Consider the following 20,475-nt stretch of genomic DNA (forward strand, 5'->3'; position numbering starts at 1 on the left):
TAGTGACAAAGCGCTTTGAGTACCTTGAAGGTAGAAAAGCGCTATACAAGTATAACCCATTTACCATTTACCATTTAGATTGTGCTACGAACATGACTCTACAACCAAGAATGTATCTGGGCGGATGCAGGTCCGAAGCAAAGAAAGACCGGCAAGAGTTTTTTCGAAGGAATTTTTGGACGAAGAATCATTGAAACAAAACTTTGAAAGTCTCGAAGTTAATTAATAAAGCGCTATAGATTGATGGAAGGAGAAGAAAAGACCGTTCGTGCCACGGTCGATACTGTTTCAGATGAAGGTTGCAATGTTCTGGATTATCTTGCCAGTTGTGTGGAATACAGAGTTATTGTTAATCAATTTAGAGTGCACAAATGCAGCGTGAAGAGTTTGGCGTACGCTTTATGTGGAAGTTGTCTCCTAGCAGCTCCACTGTCAGACACGGCACAGGAGCCAAGCGTGCAGGTTTTAACAAGGTTTTAATAAACATCGGTTTTTAACAAAAGTTTTCTCCAGCAGAACGCGACCTTTCAGTCGCGTCCGTATCCTCTCTCCCTCTCTGCTCCCGGCCGCTTACTGTTAAAGACAACAGATGATTAGATTAACACGTACCACCTGTGAAATCTAATCACCTGCCAGCTGTGTCTCGCTGTCAGCACTGCCACGCCCCCGTCTGATGGTGCTCTGTCCTAAGCACCATGGACAGAGGCGGTGACCTTTGCTCCTGCAGGCAGCACTGACAACATCTCCCCCCACACTTTATTATTCGCCTTTAATATACCTGCTTTATTCTATTTCATCGCATTTATATTTTGTTCGGGTGTTTGAATTAAGCCGGCATTTTACATTTCCTTAACTACCTTCTTAAAATACTCTTTCTTCTTTTCTACCATCGATGCACTTCAAAATGTTCTGTTCTTTAAATTTTTGATTTATTGAATGGTATCTTCTTCTGGGTTGTATGCCGCTTCTTGAGACTGGTGCATGCGCAAAACGAAGGGTCCCCCTCGAAAGGTTTGGTTTCTAATCGCAAAATCCTCGTGTGTTAGTCCGACTTTTCAAAAACCGAACACGATCGGATCAATGTGTTTCCATGGGCTGTAGGAGGCTTATTTAAAACCGAACTATTTGAGAAATCAGACTAATTTAGTGCATGGACACGTCCTGACTGAAACTGATGAATGGTCAGTGACGTGTGGGCCATGCTTATTATCTACGGGTCCTGTGACGATTAGCAGCGTCTCCTCACTGCGTCTTTAATGCAGGGACAACCGAGAGAACTGCAGCTTGCTGAAGGAGGAAGTGGAGGGCCTGAAGAGGAAACTGGAGCGCACGGCCAAGGCCAAAGAAGATCTGGTCAACATGGAACTGGAGAAGGAGGTACGGTTTTTCACACAAAAAATGCTTTCTTCAAGTCATTGTGGAAATCATGAATGTTATTATAATGCAGTTTGTGTTTATAACATTCCAGTTTTGTTTAAAGTATAACAACTTTAAATGTTATGTCAAATATTTGCATGGCAATTTTAAGTCATTACCTGCCTACTTCTGTTTTTTCCACTTCAAATTTCTTTATATAGCGCCATGTCACAACAGAAATGATCTCTTAAGGCACTTTTGTTTTGGCTTAATTTTTTATGATGGGAGATATTACATTTTAATGGTAATTGATAGCATGATTAGAATTACGATTGTCTCGATCCGACAACTATCGGTCCGATATTAGCAAAAAAAAACAAGTATGGAATGATAAAGACCTGCACTTAAAATTTCTGAAGCTGGACAGCCATTTAACATCTAAAGGTCCTTCGATTGGCACACAAATGTGATTATTTTGTTCTATTTTAGTCAAGTCATTTACAAAAGGTAAACATGGTAGGCTATAGGCTAATCAAAGCTAGCAGCTACTCAACAGCTAAGCATACAATAGCACCCAAGAAAGACATACGTAATATGTGTCCTTAATTAAACAATATTGCAGTGTAAAACATTACATTTGTCAATATTAACAAGTATTAAATAATTCATAATTATCATCTTCATCTAGTTCCATCTTCTCGCAGAAAGTTGAATGTCATGGTTCGCCCGTATCACCAGTTTTTAGCTGTTATGTTACAGTCCTAATCAAATTTCAGTGTTTCCCACACATTAATTTATTTGTGGCGGCCCGCCACGAAAGAATTACGTCCGCCACAAATACAAAAAAAAAAAAAAAAAAAAAATATATATATATATATATATATATATATATATATATATATATATATACAATTTTTTTTTTTTTTTTTTTTTTTTTGGTTGTCCTCTCCAGCCTCTCAGGCAAATCATATAGTTGATGTAGATGCCCATATCGGCTGTTCAGATTTACTTTACAAAAGAGAAGTGTAGGATACTTCTCTTGTTGCCTTATTTGTATTTGACTTTATTAAATGTATTTATATTAGAAACACAACATGTGTATATAACAAAGGGTGCAAAGTTTGCAGGCAGTAGGAAACACATGGTTAAGTGTAGGGAGTAAAACTGATGGCAGTCTAAAGTTCAAGATTTTTGGAGCTCTTTGTTCAGTGGATCAGATGTTTGATGAAGCTCTGTGTCTATCTACCACCACTACTGTTTTCTGTTTATTTGTTACTGACTGTGGCAGGACACCTCTGCCTCTGTTTCACTTTATGTTGCTGGTAAATAATATGGTTGTAGTAGTAGGCTAAAGTTAAATTATTTAGTATGCACTAATTAAAGGGGCAGAACTTTGAGACATTTTAGCTTTTATATTTTATAAGATATATTTTTTGTAAGAACTACAATTAATAAATATATTTCAGTGAATAACTTATTGCTCAAATCTGTATATAAATATGTACATAAAGTGTTGTAATTATATTGTAAAATGGATGGATGGATGGATGGACGTTTAAAACAAAACTGTTATTATTAATTAGTAAGTATACATTTTTTGAGCCTTTTTAGAGAAAATCAAATCATTGTAGTAAATTATGCAAATTACTTGATTATGTCATGGTGACCACGCCTGTAGCCACGCCCGTAGCCACGCCCCCACCGCCACAGGTATCTTGGCAGTTTATGGGAAACACTGCATTTAATGTTCCATGTTGTGATGTTATCTTGGTCTTCCTCCTCTGCTTTTCCCTTCTATTTTCCTCACTAGGAGTTGAGTTTGAAACAGATTATGTCTGATTGTGTGCCCAAGGAACATGTTTTTCCAATCCATAATGTTGATTTAGAGCGTTCTCTGTTGGTTTGCCGTTATTAGTACTTCTTCATTGGTTTTTCTTTCTTTCCAGGATACTTTTAATATTCTATGTAAACACAATATCCCAATTGATTGCAGTCTTTTTGCAATTGATTTAGTTATTGTCCAGGTTTCAGATCAATTTAATAAAGTAGCACTTTAGTATTCTGAATCTTCACTGTTTTCTTTAAAAGTTAAAAGTACATATTACTGAATACCCTTTTGGCTATGGCTAGTCTACATTTAATTTCTTTCTCCCATGATCCCTCCATTGATATGGGCTGTCTTAAATACTTAAATTCATCAATTTGTTCAATGTTTTCACCATCTAGTTTTATATGAATTGTGGCCATTTCGATGTTCTTCTTTGTAATATGCATGGTCTTGGGATCTTTTGCATTTTATTTTCATTCCATATATTTGTCCCGCATTGTTGATGATATGCAATAGGTTTTGCAGATTGTTTTCATTTTCAGCAAGTGCAGTGTCATCTGCGTATCTCAGGTTGTTGACAGTTTGGCCGCCTTTAGAATCACCTCTCAGATTTTCAATGCTTTTAAAGATTTGTTCAATGTAGATATTAAACAGGGATAGAATGCATCCTTTTCGCACACTTCTCTTTAAATTTATTGCATCAGAAAAGCCATCTTCAGATCTAATATATGCTTTTTGTGTCCAGTATAAATGTATGATGAGTTTGATTATCCACAGTATTTGTCTTAGACTTAGACATTAGACTTAGACAAACTTTAATGATCCACAAGATAAATTGTTCAACACAGTAGCTCAGTTACAATGATGGAAAGTGTAAGGATGGAAAGGACAATGCAGGTATAAATAGACTAAATATAGCGATATAACATATATACGGATATATACGAAGATATACATAATATGTGTACAGTATATTATATATACAGATATATTATATTATGTCTATAACATATATATATATCTTTCCGTGTAGTCTGTAATACTTCTATTAATTTTTCATGATAAAATAATTATAGTTGCATCTTACTTACACATACAAAGTCTACAAGGCAGGTATTAGAAAATATCCAGTAACAAACATGTCCACATATTTCAACTTACTGCTTCTTGAACTTACCTTAAAGAATTAAATGGTAAATGGGTTATACTTATATAGCGCTTTTCTACCTTCAAGGTACTCAAAGCGCTTTGACACTATTTCCACATTCACCCATTCACACACACATTCACACACTGATGGCGGGAGCTGCCATGCAAGGCCCTAACCACGACCCATCAGGAGCAAGGGTGAAGTGTCTTGCTCAAGGACACAACGGACGTGACGAGGTTGGTAGAAGGTGGGGATTGAACCAGGAACCCTCAGGTTGCTGGCACGGCCACTCTCCCAACTGCGCCACGCCGTTGTAGCTATTATGTGTCACCGAGACACATTTACCATTCCAATTCAACTTAAAGACAGTATAAGTGCATTCCAGACGGTTAATAAAAAAAAATAGGTTAGTGTTTTTCATACCTACCATTGTTCTCTGTTTGACTAATTTTACTTGATCAAACATTTTTTTAACATTCCACACTACGGTATAATATACTGTTAACATGTACTATTGCCGCCGGTATCGTATCGGCCCACACTGAAGGCTCTAACATCGGTATTGTATTGTATTGTATTGTATTGTATTCTATTAGAAGTAAAAACACCCTAATTAAAATTGAACAAAAGCAAGCTATGCAAATTGTAATATAAATTGACTGTACAACAAAAAATACAATTAAATAACCAAATCAATGTAAAAATATTTCATAAATACATTACAAAAACTAAAATCAATTTATAATGTTGATGAATTCACACATGTAAATAAAACTAGATAAAATAAACCATTGCATTGAAAGTAAAAAATGTGTAGTTTTTTGTTGTTGTTATATAACGATATCAGTATCTCACGGTATGTTATTGTCACGGTATTAGGGCGACGGTACGAAATTACTGTGGTATTGTCAAAAAATGGCTTGGTAAAAATGCCAAAGTGTGTAAAATAAAGTGGTAGGAATGTTTAGGATAAACACACGTCCTGTAATTGAACACAAACATAATGCTCAAATATTCTAATCGTATTTATTACTACAAACATGTATTTTTAGGTGCAAAAAATAGTGCTGGAACAGCCACTGTTTTAAGCAAATATATATATATATTTTTAAACTTACATTTGAGTGTGTTAAAAATGACAATTTAAACATTATTTTTTTTAAGTATCAGTCCAGAAAATGCTGATTGTCAGAAAAGTTAACCGACTAATTTTGATAATGTAAATACCTCACAAATTGATGTTAAGCTTCGATGGCTTCTAACGTATTCTCCGGGTGATGGTTTATCAAGTACAGTATTTTCCGGACAATAGAATGCACTGGTATATAAGCCACACCCACGAAACCTTAGAAGAAAACAGTATTTTTTCCATATATTAGCCGCACCGGACTATAAGCCGCAGATATACACGTTGTGAAAGGAGTTATAAACATCGAAAGATTTTGAAAATGTTTATTTACATACCTATTTGTTTCCAAGCGGTTTCTGTGACACAGCAGCAAAACAGCTGATCAAACTAAACAGAAGTCATCGTCATGGACCCACTAGCTGTGGTAGCTAACGCTCCAATTAGCTAAACAGACTCAATAACTCCACGGTGGCGTCTTGGGGAATTTGCCGAGGTATTTGTGAAACTGAAACAATACAAAAAGAATGCCATTGAAAGTTAATAATACTAACACAGATGCTCGTAAACGTGCTAGCATATTAGCAAATGCTAATGACGCTACCTTGATTACATCACGATAGCACGTACAAATATGCTTGTAAACACTCCAACGGACATCAGCCATGGGACGGTTTAGTAAGTAAGAACTGTTTTAGATATTGTAAAACTTACATATGTTGTTCGGAATGACTATAGAAGAACCCATGTGAAATAAAACTACACTCACCAAGTTTTCATTTGATATTGTCACACGTCTCCGCATTATTGTAAGTGTTTTAAAACCACAATACCGTGGTATCTACAATACAGTTACATCCAACGTTCCCTCTAAGGTGCGCGCCTGCGCAATTGCGCACCGCTCACGCGTCCTCAGCGCACTGCAAATTAATGCCGCGCAGGAAATCAAAAATCCCATCTGAACTTTAAACAAAATAAACACATTACAATTTATTCTGTATGATTTTGCAATGCAACTCTGTGAGTGACAGGTGACAACAAGAGTGGCCCCAATGAATAAAACAATCATTGTCAACACAGTTCAATTATCGTCTGTCGAGACACTTTACGGAAAGGAATTCCATCAATCACTTTATTGAGCAAAACTGTTTGTAACCACACCAAAAACATGAGTAAAAAAAACTTGTATCTATAAAAACTGGTAATTTTCTGCCATACAAACCAGGCTTAAACCAACTTTGTCATGCGTCGTTTCAACAGAAGCCGCTCGCTCTGTCTCACCTGCACCAACACACGCACTCATGGCACTTAGCCAGTGCTGCGTTTATGGCCACACAAAAAGTTGGACAACCCCAACGCCACACCATGTGTAAATGCCAGGTTGTAACACTCTCACTCCACAATCAGATGTGTGCTTATTTTACTGCCATTTATTAAGAATGTTAATCTAAGGATATTATTCATGAAATATTGTCACTAGATTTCATAAATGCTAATAAAAATATGTATTTTACAGACAGAAAGTTACAGGAACTAAATGTAATCTCTGAAAGGGGTAACATTTCTTTTAAAGGCAGGACCCGCAGCCAGACATACAATACTAGCACATAGGTCATGAAAAACATGTTTTTTTGTTATTGTCATTGTAAGGGGGCAAAATCACTTATATCATAAAATTATTTTAATAAAACATTTAAATTGATATTTAGTCAGGTTTGGGACAGGTGTGACGCTGGTCTGGTCACAGTGTGCACGTCTGATGTTGCTCACATGTGCTCCACTGAATGTTCAGGGAGTTTGTGCGTTTGCTCAAGCACATGAAAAATTAGAGGGAACATTGGTTACATCCCTATTATTTTTCTCTTATTGGTGTTAAAATTACACTTTAGATAGGTCCTTATATTGCTCCGACCTCACTTTTGTTGTCCAATGGCTGCTAATGAAGCAGGTATTTTTAACTTGATGTTTCTTCACCCCCACAGAGGTTGACAGAAAAGATCAGAGCGTGGGAAAACCTTGGTCAGTCTACCGGACTCAACATCAGGTCAGTGATGTATTTTTAAATCCTTCAAAGACGAAAAAGTCAGTGTTCAAAAACAAGAAAAAAAATACAAAAATTAGGGGTATTTTATTTGAACAAAGCAAAATTAGGCTTGTCAAGACTTTCCAAAACAAGTAAAATTAGCTCACCTCAATGAACCCAAAAAAACCTTTAAAATAGGTATTTTCTCACTAATAACTGTACTAGTATATGAGTACGTATTGTTTCATTGAAAATAAAACAGCAAAGTCCATTTGGCTGTCATCTGTTTTAATATGAGACACAATTGTGTCAAAATTATGATTTTTTGTTTTCATGCTTGAAATAAGAAATTATTACTTTAAAAAAGTAGTTTTGTACTTGTGAGTGTTGATGACACAGCTATGCAACAGTTGATATTCTAGTTTAAAGCATGTTTTATTCATAAAATCTCAGCAACAAGCTGTATTATCTTACTGAGATAATTTAGGACCAAAACCCTTAAAACAAGTAAAACACTCTAACATAAAATCTGCTTAGTGAGAAGAATTATCTTATCAGACAGAAAATAAGCAAATATCACCCTTATTTGAGATATTTAATCTTACTTAGATTTCCGTTTTTTCCAGTGTATTTACTGTAACCAAATGCGTGCAGTAGAGTAAGAGACCTGTAGGTGGAGCTGTGGTTTTTTAAAATAAAACCGACTAGTGCTCCATGGACTGGATGGTTTACACACGTGTGTGTTTGTGTGCGGGGAAAAAAAAGTGTGCATGCGTGTAAAATACCTTCCCGTGTTTGTCTTCATGCTTTCAGTCCAAACAGGTAATGAGAGAATGATTGCATGTTTCCTTTTGAGCGGCCGAGCCGATCTGACACATTATAAACACCATGGCCGCCCTCGAAACACACACACACACACTAGCTTACACACTAGATTCTCTGTGATCAAGTGTGACAGTGATGCAAGTAGAATGCTAAATGGGAACACAACCAGCGGGTGTTGTAAAGCTGATTTGTCTGTCCTATCATGTGGGCCTGTGCCAAGAATGCAAAGGTACACAATGTTAACTTTTAATTGACTTGCGCATTTATACGACTAATCAACTAAACTCCGCGCGTGTCTTATATTTTGCTTTCGCCCGGCGTTTGATTGGCTCCAAAGACGACTTTGTTTCACTCTCATGATGACAGATCTTTGCTTTTAAGTTTTTTGTTTTGCTGGAGCGAATGATATGAGTTAATGTAGCGAGTCACGTGGCAGACTTTAATAAAGGTGGTGTGGGATGTGAAACCACTCCATGGAACAATCCCAATTATCCTGTGATTGATTGGTGACCAGTCCATAGTTTATTGGTAATTTAATGTTATTTCTAAAACAACACAGAGCTCCCGTTAAACAGAGGATTTATGATCGTGAGCAGCCTGTCACTTCTGTGCTTTTTCACACTTATAATCTGTAATCAGAATTAGGGCTGCACAATTTTGAGAATAAACCTAATTGCGATTCGATTAGCGATTTATATATTTTATACTAAAAACTGAAAAAATAACAAGTGAAGGAAGACATGTTACTTTTAGACTGTCAATCAACATATTATTGTCTCAATGTGCCACATGTGAGTTCAAACACCGGCCGAGTCATACCAAAGATATAATGGGACCCATTACCTCCCTGCTTGGCACTCAGCATCAAGGGTTGGAATTGGGGGTTAAATCACCAAAAATGATTCCCGGGTGCAGCCACCGCTGCTGCCCACTGCTCCCCTCACCTCCCAGGGGGTAAACAAGGGGATGGGTCAAATGCAGAGGACAAATTTCACCACACCTAGTGTGTGTGTGACAATCATTGGGTACTTTAACTTAACTTAACTTAATAATAGATCAATTTACTTTGTCTACATCAGGGTGTCCAAACTATGGTCTGCGGGCCAAGTAGCTGGGCAGGGAGTTTACATATTAAATGTAAATATCTGGCTTTATTTATTTATAAGTGGTTGATTTATATAGGCTAGTAAGGTAAAGTTTTGTACCTGACAAGTTTCGGCTATCTTGCTTCTGCAGCCTTCATCAGAGGTCTCATGTGATTAGGGATGATGTTTGATAAGAAATTATCGAGTTTGAGCCTATTATCGAATCCTCTTATCGAACCGATTCCTTATTGATTCCCTTATCGAGTCCAGATAGGTTGTTGTATATGGGAAAAAACACACAATATTTGGTTTAACAAATCACTTCACATTCTCTACTGCTCGCTACTATAGTATTACCATATCTGAGTTATTGTGCAGAAATGTGGGGAAATAACTACAAATGTGCGCTACATTCGTTAACCGTGTTACAAAAAAAATTAATTAAACTGATACATAATGTTGGATATAGAGAACATACAAACACTTTATTTATTGAGTCAAAAATATTAAAGTTCGATGATTTGGTAAAATTGCAAACAGCTAAAATGATGTGAAATTAAATGATGGAATGGATTAAGTAAAGAAGTTAAACATTGTACTGATATGATCCAGTTTAAGAGGTTGTTCAAATGAATAGTGCTTACAAAGTACAAAGAAGAAGAATTATGAGAAATACTTTCAACCTTATTAAAAATAAGATATTCTTCATCTCAGTATATTAATAATGACTGAATTAATTAATTACATATTACAATACTGTTGTACATACTAATTCACAGACATTTTATTATAAAAAGGTCAGTAAATGATGTATATATTTGTAAACGCTATGAAGTGGGAAAGGGTAGGATTAAAGAAGCTTTACTTCTTCCTACTCCTGTAAAGTGAAATGATATGAAACTGTGATGTATTATACTGTGAGTGTGTTCATGTTCCAAATAAACTAAAGAAATAAAGAAAGCAATAGTTTTATTAGACAGACTTGCAAACTCTGTCGTGGTGTGGGCTACAAGATAACGTTAACGTTTTCAGACACATACAAAAAGGCTCACCCCTGACTATGCTTAGGTAACGTTAGTCTAGCTAACATTACTGCAGTCCTGGTTGACATAAGAGGTAACGTTACTACAAGTGAGCAGATATGGAAATTAACCGGCAACAGTTAACGTTTGTTACTCACCGGCGTCACCGCCACTGTAGCTGGGACTTGGGCAGCTGGCAGAAGAAGAGGGGCGTTCTTTGTCGTCTCTGCCGCTGCTTCAACACGTGTCGAAGACACGGCACGCTTGTTGTGCTTCCCCCCCTTACACGAGAGCGAAGCCTGGCAATAATTGCATATTGCCGCTTCCTCGTTTTTTTTGGTGAAATGAAGCCATGCCTTGGAGCGCTTTTTCCGGTCCATTTTTTTCCTGCTTTCCCCATCTGCGCCAAATGACTGAGCTACGTGACGTCATTTCTTGTGATGTCCCACGGGGCATTTCTTGTCGGGACGGGATTCGTTCCCTTGGGATTCGAATAAAGAACCAACTCTTTTTCTTTACTATAGTGGTCTCGATAACGGGTACCGGTTCTCAAAAAGGGATTCGAGTCCGAGGACTCGGTTGTTTTCTTATCGAACAACTGGAAAAACGGTTTCGAGCATCATCCCTACACGTGATGTTAGCGTGACGTCATCTGTGACGTGTTATATGGATTGTTCCATCCCACCTGAAGTGGTGGGATGGCGGTGTCCCCTGGTGTCCCTCCCTACTCCCGGTGCACACCAGGGGACACCGCCATTCCACCACTTCAGGTGGGATGGAACAATCCATATTAGTGTTTCCCATAAACTGCCAAGATACCTGTGGCGGTGGGGGCGTGGCTATGGGCGTGGTCACCATGACATCATCGAGTAATTTGCATAATCTACTACAATGATATGATTTTCTGTAAAAAGGCTCAAAAAATGTATACTTACTAATTAATAATAACAGTTTTGTTTTAAACGTCCATCCATCCATCCATCCATCCATCCATCCATCCATCCATTTTACAATATAATTACAACACTTTATGTATATATTTATATACATATTTGAACAATAAGTTATTCACTGAAATATATTTATTAATTCTGGTTCTTACAAAAAATATATCTTATAAAAATATAAAAGCTAAAATTTCTCTTAAAGCTTTGCCCCTTATAATTAGTGCATACTAAATAATTTAACTTTAGCCTACTACTACAACCATATTATTTACCAGCAACATCAAGTGAAACAGAGGCAGAGGTGTCCTGCCACAGTCAGTAACAAATAAACAGAAAACAGTAGTGGTGGTAGATAGACACAAAGCTTCATCAAACATCTGATCCACTGAACAAAGAGCTCCAAAAATCTTGATCCTACACTTCTCTTTTGTAAAGTAAATTTGAACAGCCGATATGGGCATCTACATCAACTGTATGATTTGCCTGAGAAGCTGGAGAGGGAAAAAAAATCAATAAATTAATTTTTTTGTGGCGGCCTTAATTCTTTCGGGGCGGGCCTTCACAAATAAATGAATGTGTGGGAAACACTGCATATAACACGTCACAGATGACGTCACGCTAACATCACGTGACACCTCTGATGAAGGCTGCAGAAGCAAGATAGCCGAAACTTGTCAGGTACAAAACTTTACCTCACTAGCCTATATAAATCAAACACTTATAAATAAAAAAAGGCAGATATTTGTTCATGCAACCAACCTTGCTTCGCGACATCGCTATCTTCCGACGAAGAAGAAAACCATGTTATTTTTTATTGCTATCGATTTAATCGCTGCACGGTGGAGCAGGGGTTAGTGCATGTGCCTCACAATATGAAGGTCCTGAGTAGTCCTGAGGGATTTTTCTGTGTGGAGTACGCATGTTCTCGTGACTGTGTGGGTTCCCTTCGGGTACTCCGGCTTTCTCCCACCTCCAAGGACATGCACCCGGGGATAGGGATGATACTCGAAACCGGTTTTCCCGGTTGTTTGATAAGAAAAGAACCGAATCCTCGGACTCGAATCCCTTTTTGAGAACCGGTACCCGTTATCGAGACCACTATAGTAAAGGAAAAGAGTTGATTCTTTATTCGAATCCCTGGAATCCCGTCCCGACCAGAAATGCTCCGTGGGACATCACAAGAATTGACGTCACGTAGCTCAGTCATTAGGCGCAGATAGCGAAAGCAGGAAAACAATGGACGGGAAAAAGCGCTCCAAGGTGTAATAAAGTTCAAAACCAAAGCTATAATCCATCGAATAACTTTACTGAGAGATTTTAGCAGGGTAAAACACATGACGAACACTTTTACCACCAACCGGAAACATAGCAACCAGGCTAGCAACGCACCTCCTTTACGGCAGCTGTCGCAACGTTCTTAAAACAACCGCAGCAGATACATATATATACAACACATCTCCCTTTTTTAACTTTTGTTTTTCTTTCCTTGTAAACAAAACAAAATCACACTGTAGATGTGTTGTCTAATTATAAATAATGCAGACGAGGCGTGTTGGCTGAGTTCTTGACGTTTACTTTCACAGCGTGGCAACATGCAACACTTTTCGGGGCTACCGCGCATGCTCGTAACTCCCGTTGCATGATGGGTAGTGTAGTTGTTATATTTTTTAGCTCATAACATTTTTTCCCCCTATAAAGAAATAATGTTAACTCAATAAAGTGTATTTCTTTTTTTAGCTTTAACTTTTCATTTTTTAGCATTGTAACCACATTTGCAAAGAACTTTTCTCTTCATAGAATTTTCTTTCAATAAAGAAATAAAGTGCAAAAATGTCAAAGCATCATAACAAACAGTTATGTCAAATAGCAGCAGAAGTGCACTTTTTGGAGAGCTGTATTATTTTCAGTTTAGTGCCCAAGGGACTGATTTTATTTAACACTATATTATTATTTATACACCTATAGTGATCACAGAGACAGGTTGTTTTTGTGTTACTGTATATATTTGTTTCTCTGAAAAATCCCACTTAATATACTTTGGGTAACAACAGTCAATATTTATTTATTTTATTTTATTTTTTTAGGTGGGTAACAGTCAATATTTATTTATTTATTAGATTTTATTTTTTTATTATATAATAAAAGTGAGCTTTTGTTAAACCAAATATTGTGTGTTTTTTTCCATATACAACAACCTATCCGGACTCGATAAGAGAATCGATAAGGAATCGGTTCGATAAGAGGATTCGATAATAGGCTCGAACTCGATAATTCCTTATCAAACATCATCCCTACCTGGGGATAGGTTGATTGGCAACACTAAATTGGCCCTAGTGTGTGAATGTGAGTGTGAATGTTGTCTGCCTATCTGTGTTGGCCCTGCGATGAGGTGGTGACTTGTCCAGGATGTACCCCGCCTTCCGCCCGAATGCAGCTGAGATAGGCCCCAGCACCCCCCGCGACCCCGAACGGGACAAGCGGTAGAAAATGGATGGATGGATGGATGGATTTAATTGTCTATCACAATATAATTGATATGGTTTTATCGCCCGGCCTACATCTGGTACTTGCTGGTCCAGCTGCCTTTCATGTGAACTCCATGAAATAAATGTTTGTCAGAGAGAAAGCTTTTTTTCTTTCAAAAGCTATTTTTCACTTGGTAAGGCGTACGAACCATCCTTCTCTACAGCACAATCTCTCACATTAGTCGTCTGTAAGTGTGCCAGCAACAACAGAGAGACATCAACTGTCAGTTTGAGGCAGAAATGTCAGAATAGGGACATTTGTATTAGAAAAATAAGCTCCTTTTGTATTTCTGTTTGTGGAGATATACTTTATTCATGACTTTATACGTATTAAAAGTCAGAGATTGACATTATCTGAAGTGGATGTAGCAGTGAAATATTCCACTCAAGTAAAGTGGGGTTTATTTTGAAGTGTTACTCAATACTGCAACACCCGTCAACATTAACGGACCCATTTTTCATAGATATGACTTTGTTGGCTCTCATATTTTATTTAAACAAAAGCCATCGACCGTGTACGTCATCTTAAGCGGGCACTTTTAAGTAACAGGAAAATCATGGTGGACCAGGACTTGATGAGTTGAACTGATATTCAATTGATGGATGGGTTGTCAACTTAAGTGAGTTCCTCTGTTGTTACTTCCCACTCCTGGATGTTAGATATATTTAATTGAAAGACGGTAAACATTGTACATAACAATGTGTCCCCCTGAAAATGTTATTCAACAATGCTCGGTAAAAACAAAATGAATGTACCGTATTTTCCATTAATGGAGTCATATTGTTATTAGGGATGTCCGATAATGGCTTTTTTGCCGATATTCCGATATTGTCCAACTCTTAATTACCGATTCCGATATCATCCGATACCGATATATACAGTCGTGGAATTAACACATTGTTATGCCTAATTTTGTTGTGATTCCGGCAGTGTTTTAGCTACTTCTAAATCACTAATCCTCGCCTCCATGGCGACAAATAAAGTAAGTTTCTTACAGGTATCATCAGCAGGACGAGGAATAGCTATACATGCTTCACTACACACCATAGCTCACCGGTGTCAAAATGTAAACAAACGCCATTGGTGGATCTACACCTGACATCCACTGTAATGATACCAAGTATACTAGCGTATCTAGTCGGTACTACTATGATTACGTCAATATTTTTTGCCATCACATCTTTTTTCGTTTACAAAAAAAATCATATTATGTTTATAAACTCAGGAAATATGTCCCTGGACACATGAGGACTTGGAATATGACCAATGTATGATCCTGTAACTACTTGGTATCGGATTGATACCCAAATTTGTGGTATCATCCAAAACTGATGTAAAGCATCCAAACAACAGAAGAATAAGAGATTATTACTTTTTAACAGAAGTGTAGGTAGAACATGTTAAAAGAGAAAGTAAGCAGATAATAACAGTAACTGAACAAGTAGATTAATAATTAATTTTCTACCACTTGTCCTTAATAATTTTGACAAAATAATAGAATGGAAAATGACACAATATGTTACTGCATATGCCAGCAGAATAAATTAGGAGCTTTTGTTTGTTTACTTACTACTAAAAGACAAGTTGTCTTGTATGTTCACTATTTTATTTAAGGACAAACTTGCAATAAAAAACAAATGTTTTATGTACCGTAAGTTTTTTCGTTAAAATAAAGCCAATAATGCAATTTTTTGTGCAACCCCTTATTTAGAAAAGCACCGAAAAGTATCTAAATAATTTTGGTACCGGTACCAAAATATTGGTATCGGGACAACACTGGTGCTTAGAGTATAAACACTTTTTAGGGCGAAACATAACATTCAGCTGCCTGGAAAAAGCTACTTCCTAGTTAGACAACATACCATATATTGCCTATACAGTACTGCCATCTAAGGTCTTGGAAAGAGCAGTTATCAGTTTATTGTAAAATGTTACATTACAAAAAATATTTCATGATTAAACAAATGATCGTTTATTACCACATGAATAAAGACACAGAAAATTGGTACTTTTGTGTACTGATATCGATTCGCAGGTAACAATTATTGGTTCAAGTGTGCATGGTACCCATCCCGCTTACCTGGTAGTTAACAATGTATATTGATAATGTGACAGGTGTAAACTGGCCAACATATCCCAGTATGAGCTGCAACTCATAAATAATAATGGAAATATAATTGTTTGTATATAGTACTGTATATAATTGGTACAAAGGTTTAACACGTGTACAAGGATATTTCACATGCCTTTACTGTGTATATAATCGAACAGTGTTTATGTTGTGTACAAGGTGTATTTATATTATGTTGTGCTAAGGAAATTTCATAATTTTTGGAAGCTCATCTTGTATTTGACATTGTTTATAGGGTTAGGCGCAATAAGTGTTCAACTTCAGCCTAAACCCTTTCGGACTGCAACATTTTCAATTTATGAATGTACAACTGTTTGTTTATGTAAAACTGTTTGTTTATTTTGTTGACCACTGACCGAAGAAATAATAAACTAAACTCTACTGCCTGAGCCTAAATACACAATCTTTGTCCATACCAGAACAAAGACATTCAGCGATTTTTCTTTCTTTTGTTTGACCAACCTCAGTGCCTGAGTTAAATCCTTAGTTTGTGCGCTCAATTATTTTTCTCTCTGACTTTTGTTCGAGCGTGCGTACAGAACCTTCCGTTGCCAAGCGGCACCGCAGCAAAGCTCGCCGGTGGCCCAGCGGTGCACAAAGCTCAGTGGACGGCAGCTCCAACACCACCAGAGTGTGAGGAGCTTAATCTCGGGCGGGTCTTGTTTCGATAGCGTCACACAGTCAACTCACGTCAGGCGTCTCGGTAACTGACAGGAAACCTGCTCGCCATCATCACATTCACAATTGGAACGGGTCACAGAAACGCGCCTCCGTTTCATTTGCACAGCAGTTCACGGGTTTATTTCTCTGCAAATTGAACGGCGGCCGATAAGTCTTTTCAAGCATCAAGTGTCGGGGGCTGCTGTGCATCGGGCCGCCTCCTCCGTGCTTTGGATGTATAAAAAAAAAAAAAAAAAAAAGCTAAGAGCGTAGCGCACACTGCTGGCAAAGGGCAACCGCATGACTGAGTATCACACTGTTCGACGCTAAAGGTTAATGCCGCTTGCAAATAAAGATTTAGAAGCCCTTCCTCCCCTTACTGAGGATTATTTCTTCTTGTTTACAAACACATCATGTTTAATTAGCGCTCCTGTTTTGACATTCTGTGCTCCTTTTCCAGTTGTGACATCATCTACGGAGGGCACAGCACCTATTGATCAGACTTAATCCAATGCAGGATATCAAACTTCAAAGATTCTTTAGTCTCAATTTTTCCATAAATGCAATACTTGAGGAAGAATCTGATGGAAGCTAGAGCCCAAGTTAAAGTACCACTGATAGTCACACACACACACACTAAGTGTGGTGAAATTACCCTCTGCATTTGACCCATCCCCTTGTTCCACCCCCTGGGAGGTGAGGGGAGCAGTGAGCAGCAGCGGTGGCCACGCTTGGGAATCATTTTGATGATTTAACCCCCAATTCCATCCCTTGATGCTGAGTGCCAAGCAGGGAGGTAATGGGTCCCATTTTTATACAGTGTTTCCCACAGATTCATTTATTTGTCGCGGCCCGCCACGAAAGAATTAAGGCCGCCACAATTTTTTTTTTTTTTTTTTTTGTCCTTTCCAGCTTCTCAGGCAAATCATATGGTTGATGTAGATGCCCATATCGGCTGTTCGGATTTACTTTACAAAAGAGAAGTGTAGGATCAAGATTTTTGGAGCTCTTTGTTCAGTGGATCAGATGTTTGATGAAGCTCTGTGTCTATCTACCACCACTACTGTTTTCTGTTTATTTGTTACTGACTGTGGCAGGACACCTCTGCCTCTGTTTCACTTTATGTTGCTGGTAAATAATATGGTTGTAGTAGTAGGCTAAAGTTAAATTATTTAGTATGCACTAATTAAAGGGGCAGAGCTTTAAGAGACATTTTAGCTTTTAATATTTGTATAAGATATATTTTTTGTAAGAACCACAATTAATAAATATATTTCAGTGAATAACTTATTGTTCAAATCTGGATATAGATATGTACATAAAGTGTTGTAATTATATTGTAAAATGGATGGATGGATGGATGGACGTTTAAAACAAAACTGTTATTATTAATTAGTAAGTATACATTTTTTTAGCCTTTTTAGAGAAAATCATATCATTGTAGTAAATGATGCAAATTACTCGATGATGTCATGGTGACCACGCCCATAGCCACGCCCATAGCCACGCCCCCACCGCCACAGGTATCTTGGCAGTTTATGGGAAACACTGTTTATAGTCTTTGGTATGACTCGGCCGGGGTTTGAACTCACGACCTACCGATCTCAGACCGGACAAGTGCTGCAAATCTGTGTCTTTTGCTTTTTCTTAGAATTTCTTTGCGGGTATTCGGGGTGGGACCTCACCGTATATTTTGCATTTAATGTCTAATTTGCTGTAAACTTTGGTGTAAGTGTATTGGTAATGCCTTTGTACAAAGTGTGTTATAGATTGGTAGTGAATCTGGCACTTTTTTGCCACAAACCGAATTCCACCGATTCACCTAAAATCCAACGGTGCCATGTTTCAAGACTTGGGTTACGCGTGATGTCACGCTCGTACTTAGTTTTCATTGCCAACAAAGTCATTGACTCAAAAACACTCCAACACAAATTAATAAATAAGGCTCCACTTTTTACACAATCGTGCCATCTATCCATCCATTTACTACCGCTTGTCCCTTTTGGGGTCGCGGGGGGTGCTGGAGCCTATCTCAGCTGCATTCGGGCCTTCGGAAGGCAGGGTACACCCAGGACAAGTCTAATTTGTTGCTAATATAAATTTTCCTGATTATTGACATGCCACTGATTAGCATTAGTGATTTTAACTTTTAATTTCAACACTTTCAATTTTTTTAATGAAAACTACAACAAAGATGCACGTTACAATCAAATAGGTAATGCCTAAGTAGGACAAGACTTACAGTTTTAAAACTCTGTAGGGCGCAACAACTGAAATGACCAACACACCATGAGCTATACCAGAGCTGGGCAAATATTTTGACTCGGGGGCCACATTGAGAGAAAAAATGTGTCAGGGGGGGCCAATGTGTATGTGTTAATAAATGATATATACACTTTTAGCTGTAAAAATCTGCTGTACAGTATGTGTGTTTGGGTCCCTTTTTTTCAGGAACACTAATACCAAAAGTCACAATGTCCGATAGAGTTCTAAAAAAGTTATGACAGACCACCTCAAAAAAATGGAATGGAATTTTACAGTTATTTTAACAGAATGGGACACTCAAAATGTACATTAAAATAAAGAAAGTGGGATTAACAATATTAACTATAAATAAATAAATAATAATGAACTATGAACAATAAAACACTGAATATTAACAACATATGAACATCACGCCTCTTTTACTTCTCAGACCAGCTCCTCGATAGACATCTTTTACGATCAAGCAAAACACAACAAAAATGTAACAAACTACAAACTACACTACAAAATAATACAAGTATGTATGATGTGTGCTGATATCTGATTAATATTAGTAATGACCAATACGCAAGGCTCCTATATTGGTATCGTAAAAACCTCTAGTTTTTACTGTTTACGATTGACAGTGGTTAGCTTTTTTTATTTTTGAAAATGCCATTTAAAACTGCTTTTCACCTAAAGGGTTTATGATGGCGAACCTAGAGAAACAGATCGTTTCAATGTGCAATTCAAAATTTGGGGTAAATTGTATTCTCACTTAGAATAAATCAAAGGTGGAATGATGTAGTTTGACGTTAGAGGAACCCCATGAAATATGGTCAGCTCCTTTGGCCTTATTCTTGACAAGATGATTAATGAATTATTCACGCAAATGGATGGAAAAAAAAAAACGCTTTCTTCGGCCCATCCCTGCCATGTTTTTGTAAAAACAGAGCAAGCAGGCAAACAGGAAGCTAATAAATTGTTCATTGGAGGATACTTTTGTCTACTTTAGTCACTGAGAGATTAGGATGTTGTTTTGGGCCAGCCCAATGCAGGCTGATGATCTCTGTGCTCGGGGGCCGACGTGGAGTCTCCACTGTACTTATTCCATCATATGATTCACAACGCCTCATATTTTAGTCATGAGCTTACTTTGGTACCCAGGGCTCCACCCAGCCGAGTGGAAGGAAGGCGGCAGAAATTCATCTCCACGTAACATCTTTTGTTTTTTTTTCAGCCCCCTTGACGCTAACCTCAGCAGCTTTGTCTTTTCCTGTCATAGGCTTGATTTGTCAGAATCCCCCATGAACCTCCTGTTTGCTGGAGCGCCATTACAGATCAGATGTGAGGTTGCGGCCCAAGGTTTTATTTTAATAGAAATTTGATTAGTTTAGTCTGAACATACCTTAAAGCAGTGGTCCCCAATCACCGATCCGGGGACCGGCAACGGTCCGTGGCGCATTTGCTACTTTCCGGTCAACAATATCGAGTCAGGAGATGGAAAGGGGGTGTTCCAAGCACACTCAGTTATCTGCCCATTTCTCAAAAA

The 20,475-nt window shown here is 37.7% G+C and overlaps 1 protein-coding gene across 6 annotated transcripts in view; it reads left to right on the plus strand.

Moving 5' to 3' along the window:
• mad1l1 (mitotic arrest deficient 1 like 1) overlaps positions 1–20,475 on the plus strand; it is a 233,256-nt gene that overhangs the window by 53,397 nt on the left and 159,384 nt on the right. For all 6 annotated transcript variants that reach the window (XM_062026584.1, XM_062026581.1, XM_062026582.1 and 3 more), the window contains 2 exons: positions 1,263–1,377; positions 7,443–7,504. In XM_062026584.1, the coding sequence (XP_061882568.1) occupies positions 1,263–1,377; positions 7,443–7,504 (177 nt within the window). The remainder of the gene's footprint in view (positions 1–1,262; positions 1,378–7,442; positions 7,505–20,475) is intronic.

The sequence above is a fragment of the Entelurus aequoreus genome, linkage group LG18, assembly GCF_033978785.1.
Source record: "Entelurus aequoreus isolate RoL-2023_Sb linkage group LG18, RoL_Eaeq_v1.1, whole genome shotgun sequence".
Lineage (NCBI taxonomy): Eukaryota > Metazoa > Chordata > Actinopteri > Syngnathiformes > Syngnathidae > Entelurus > Entelurus aequoreus.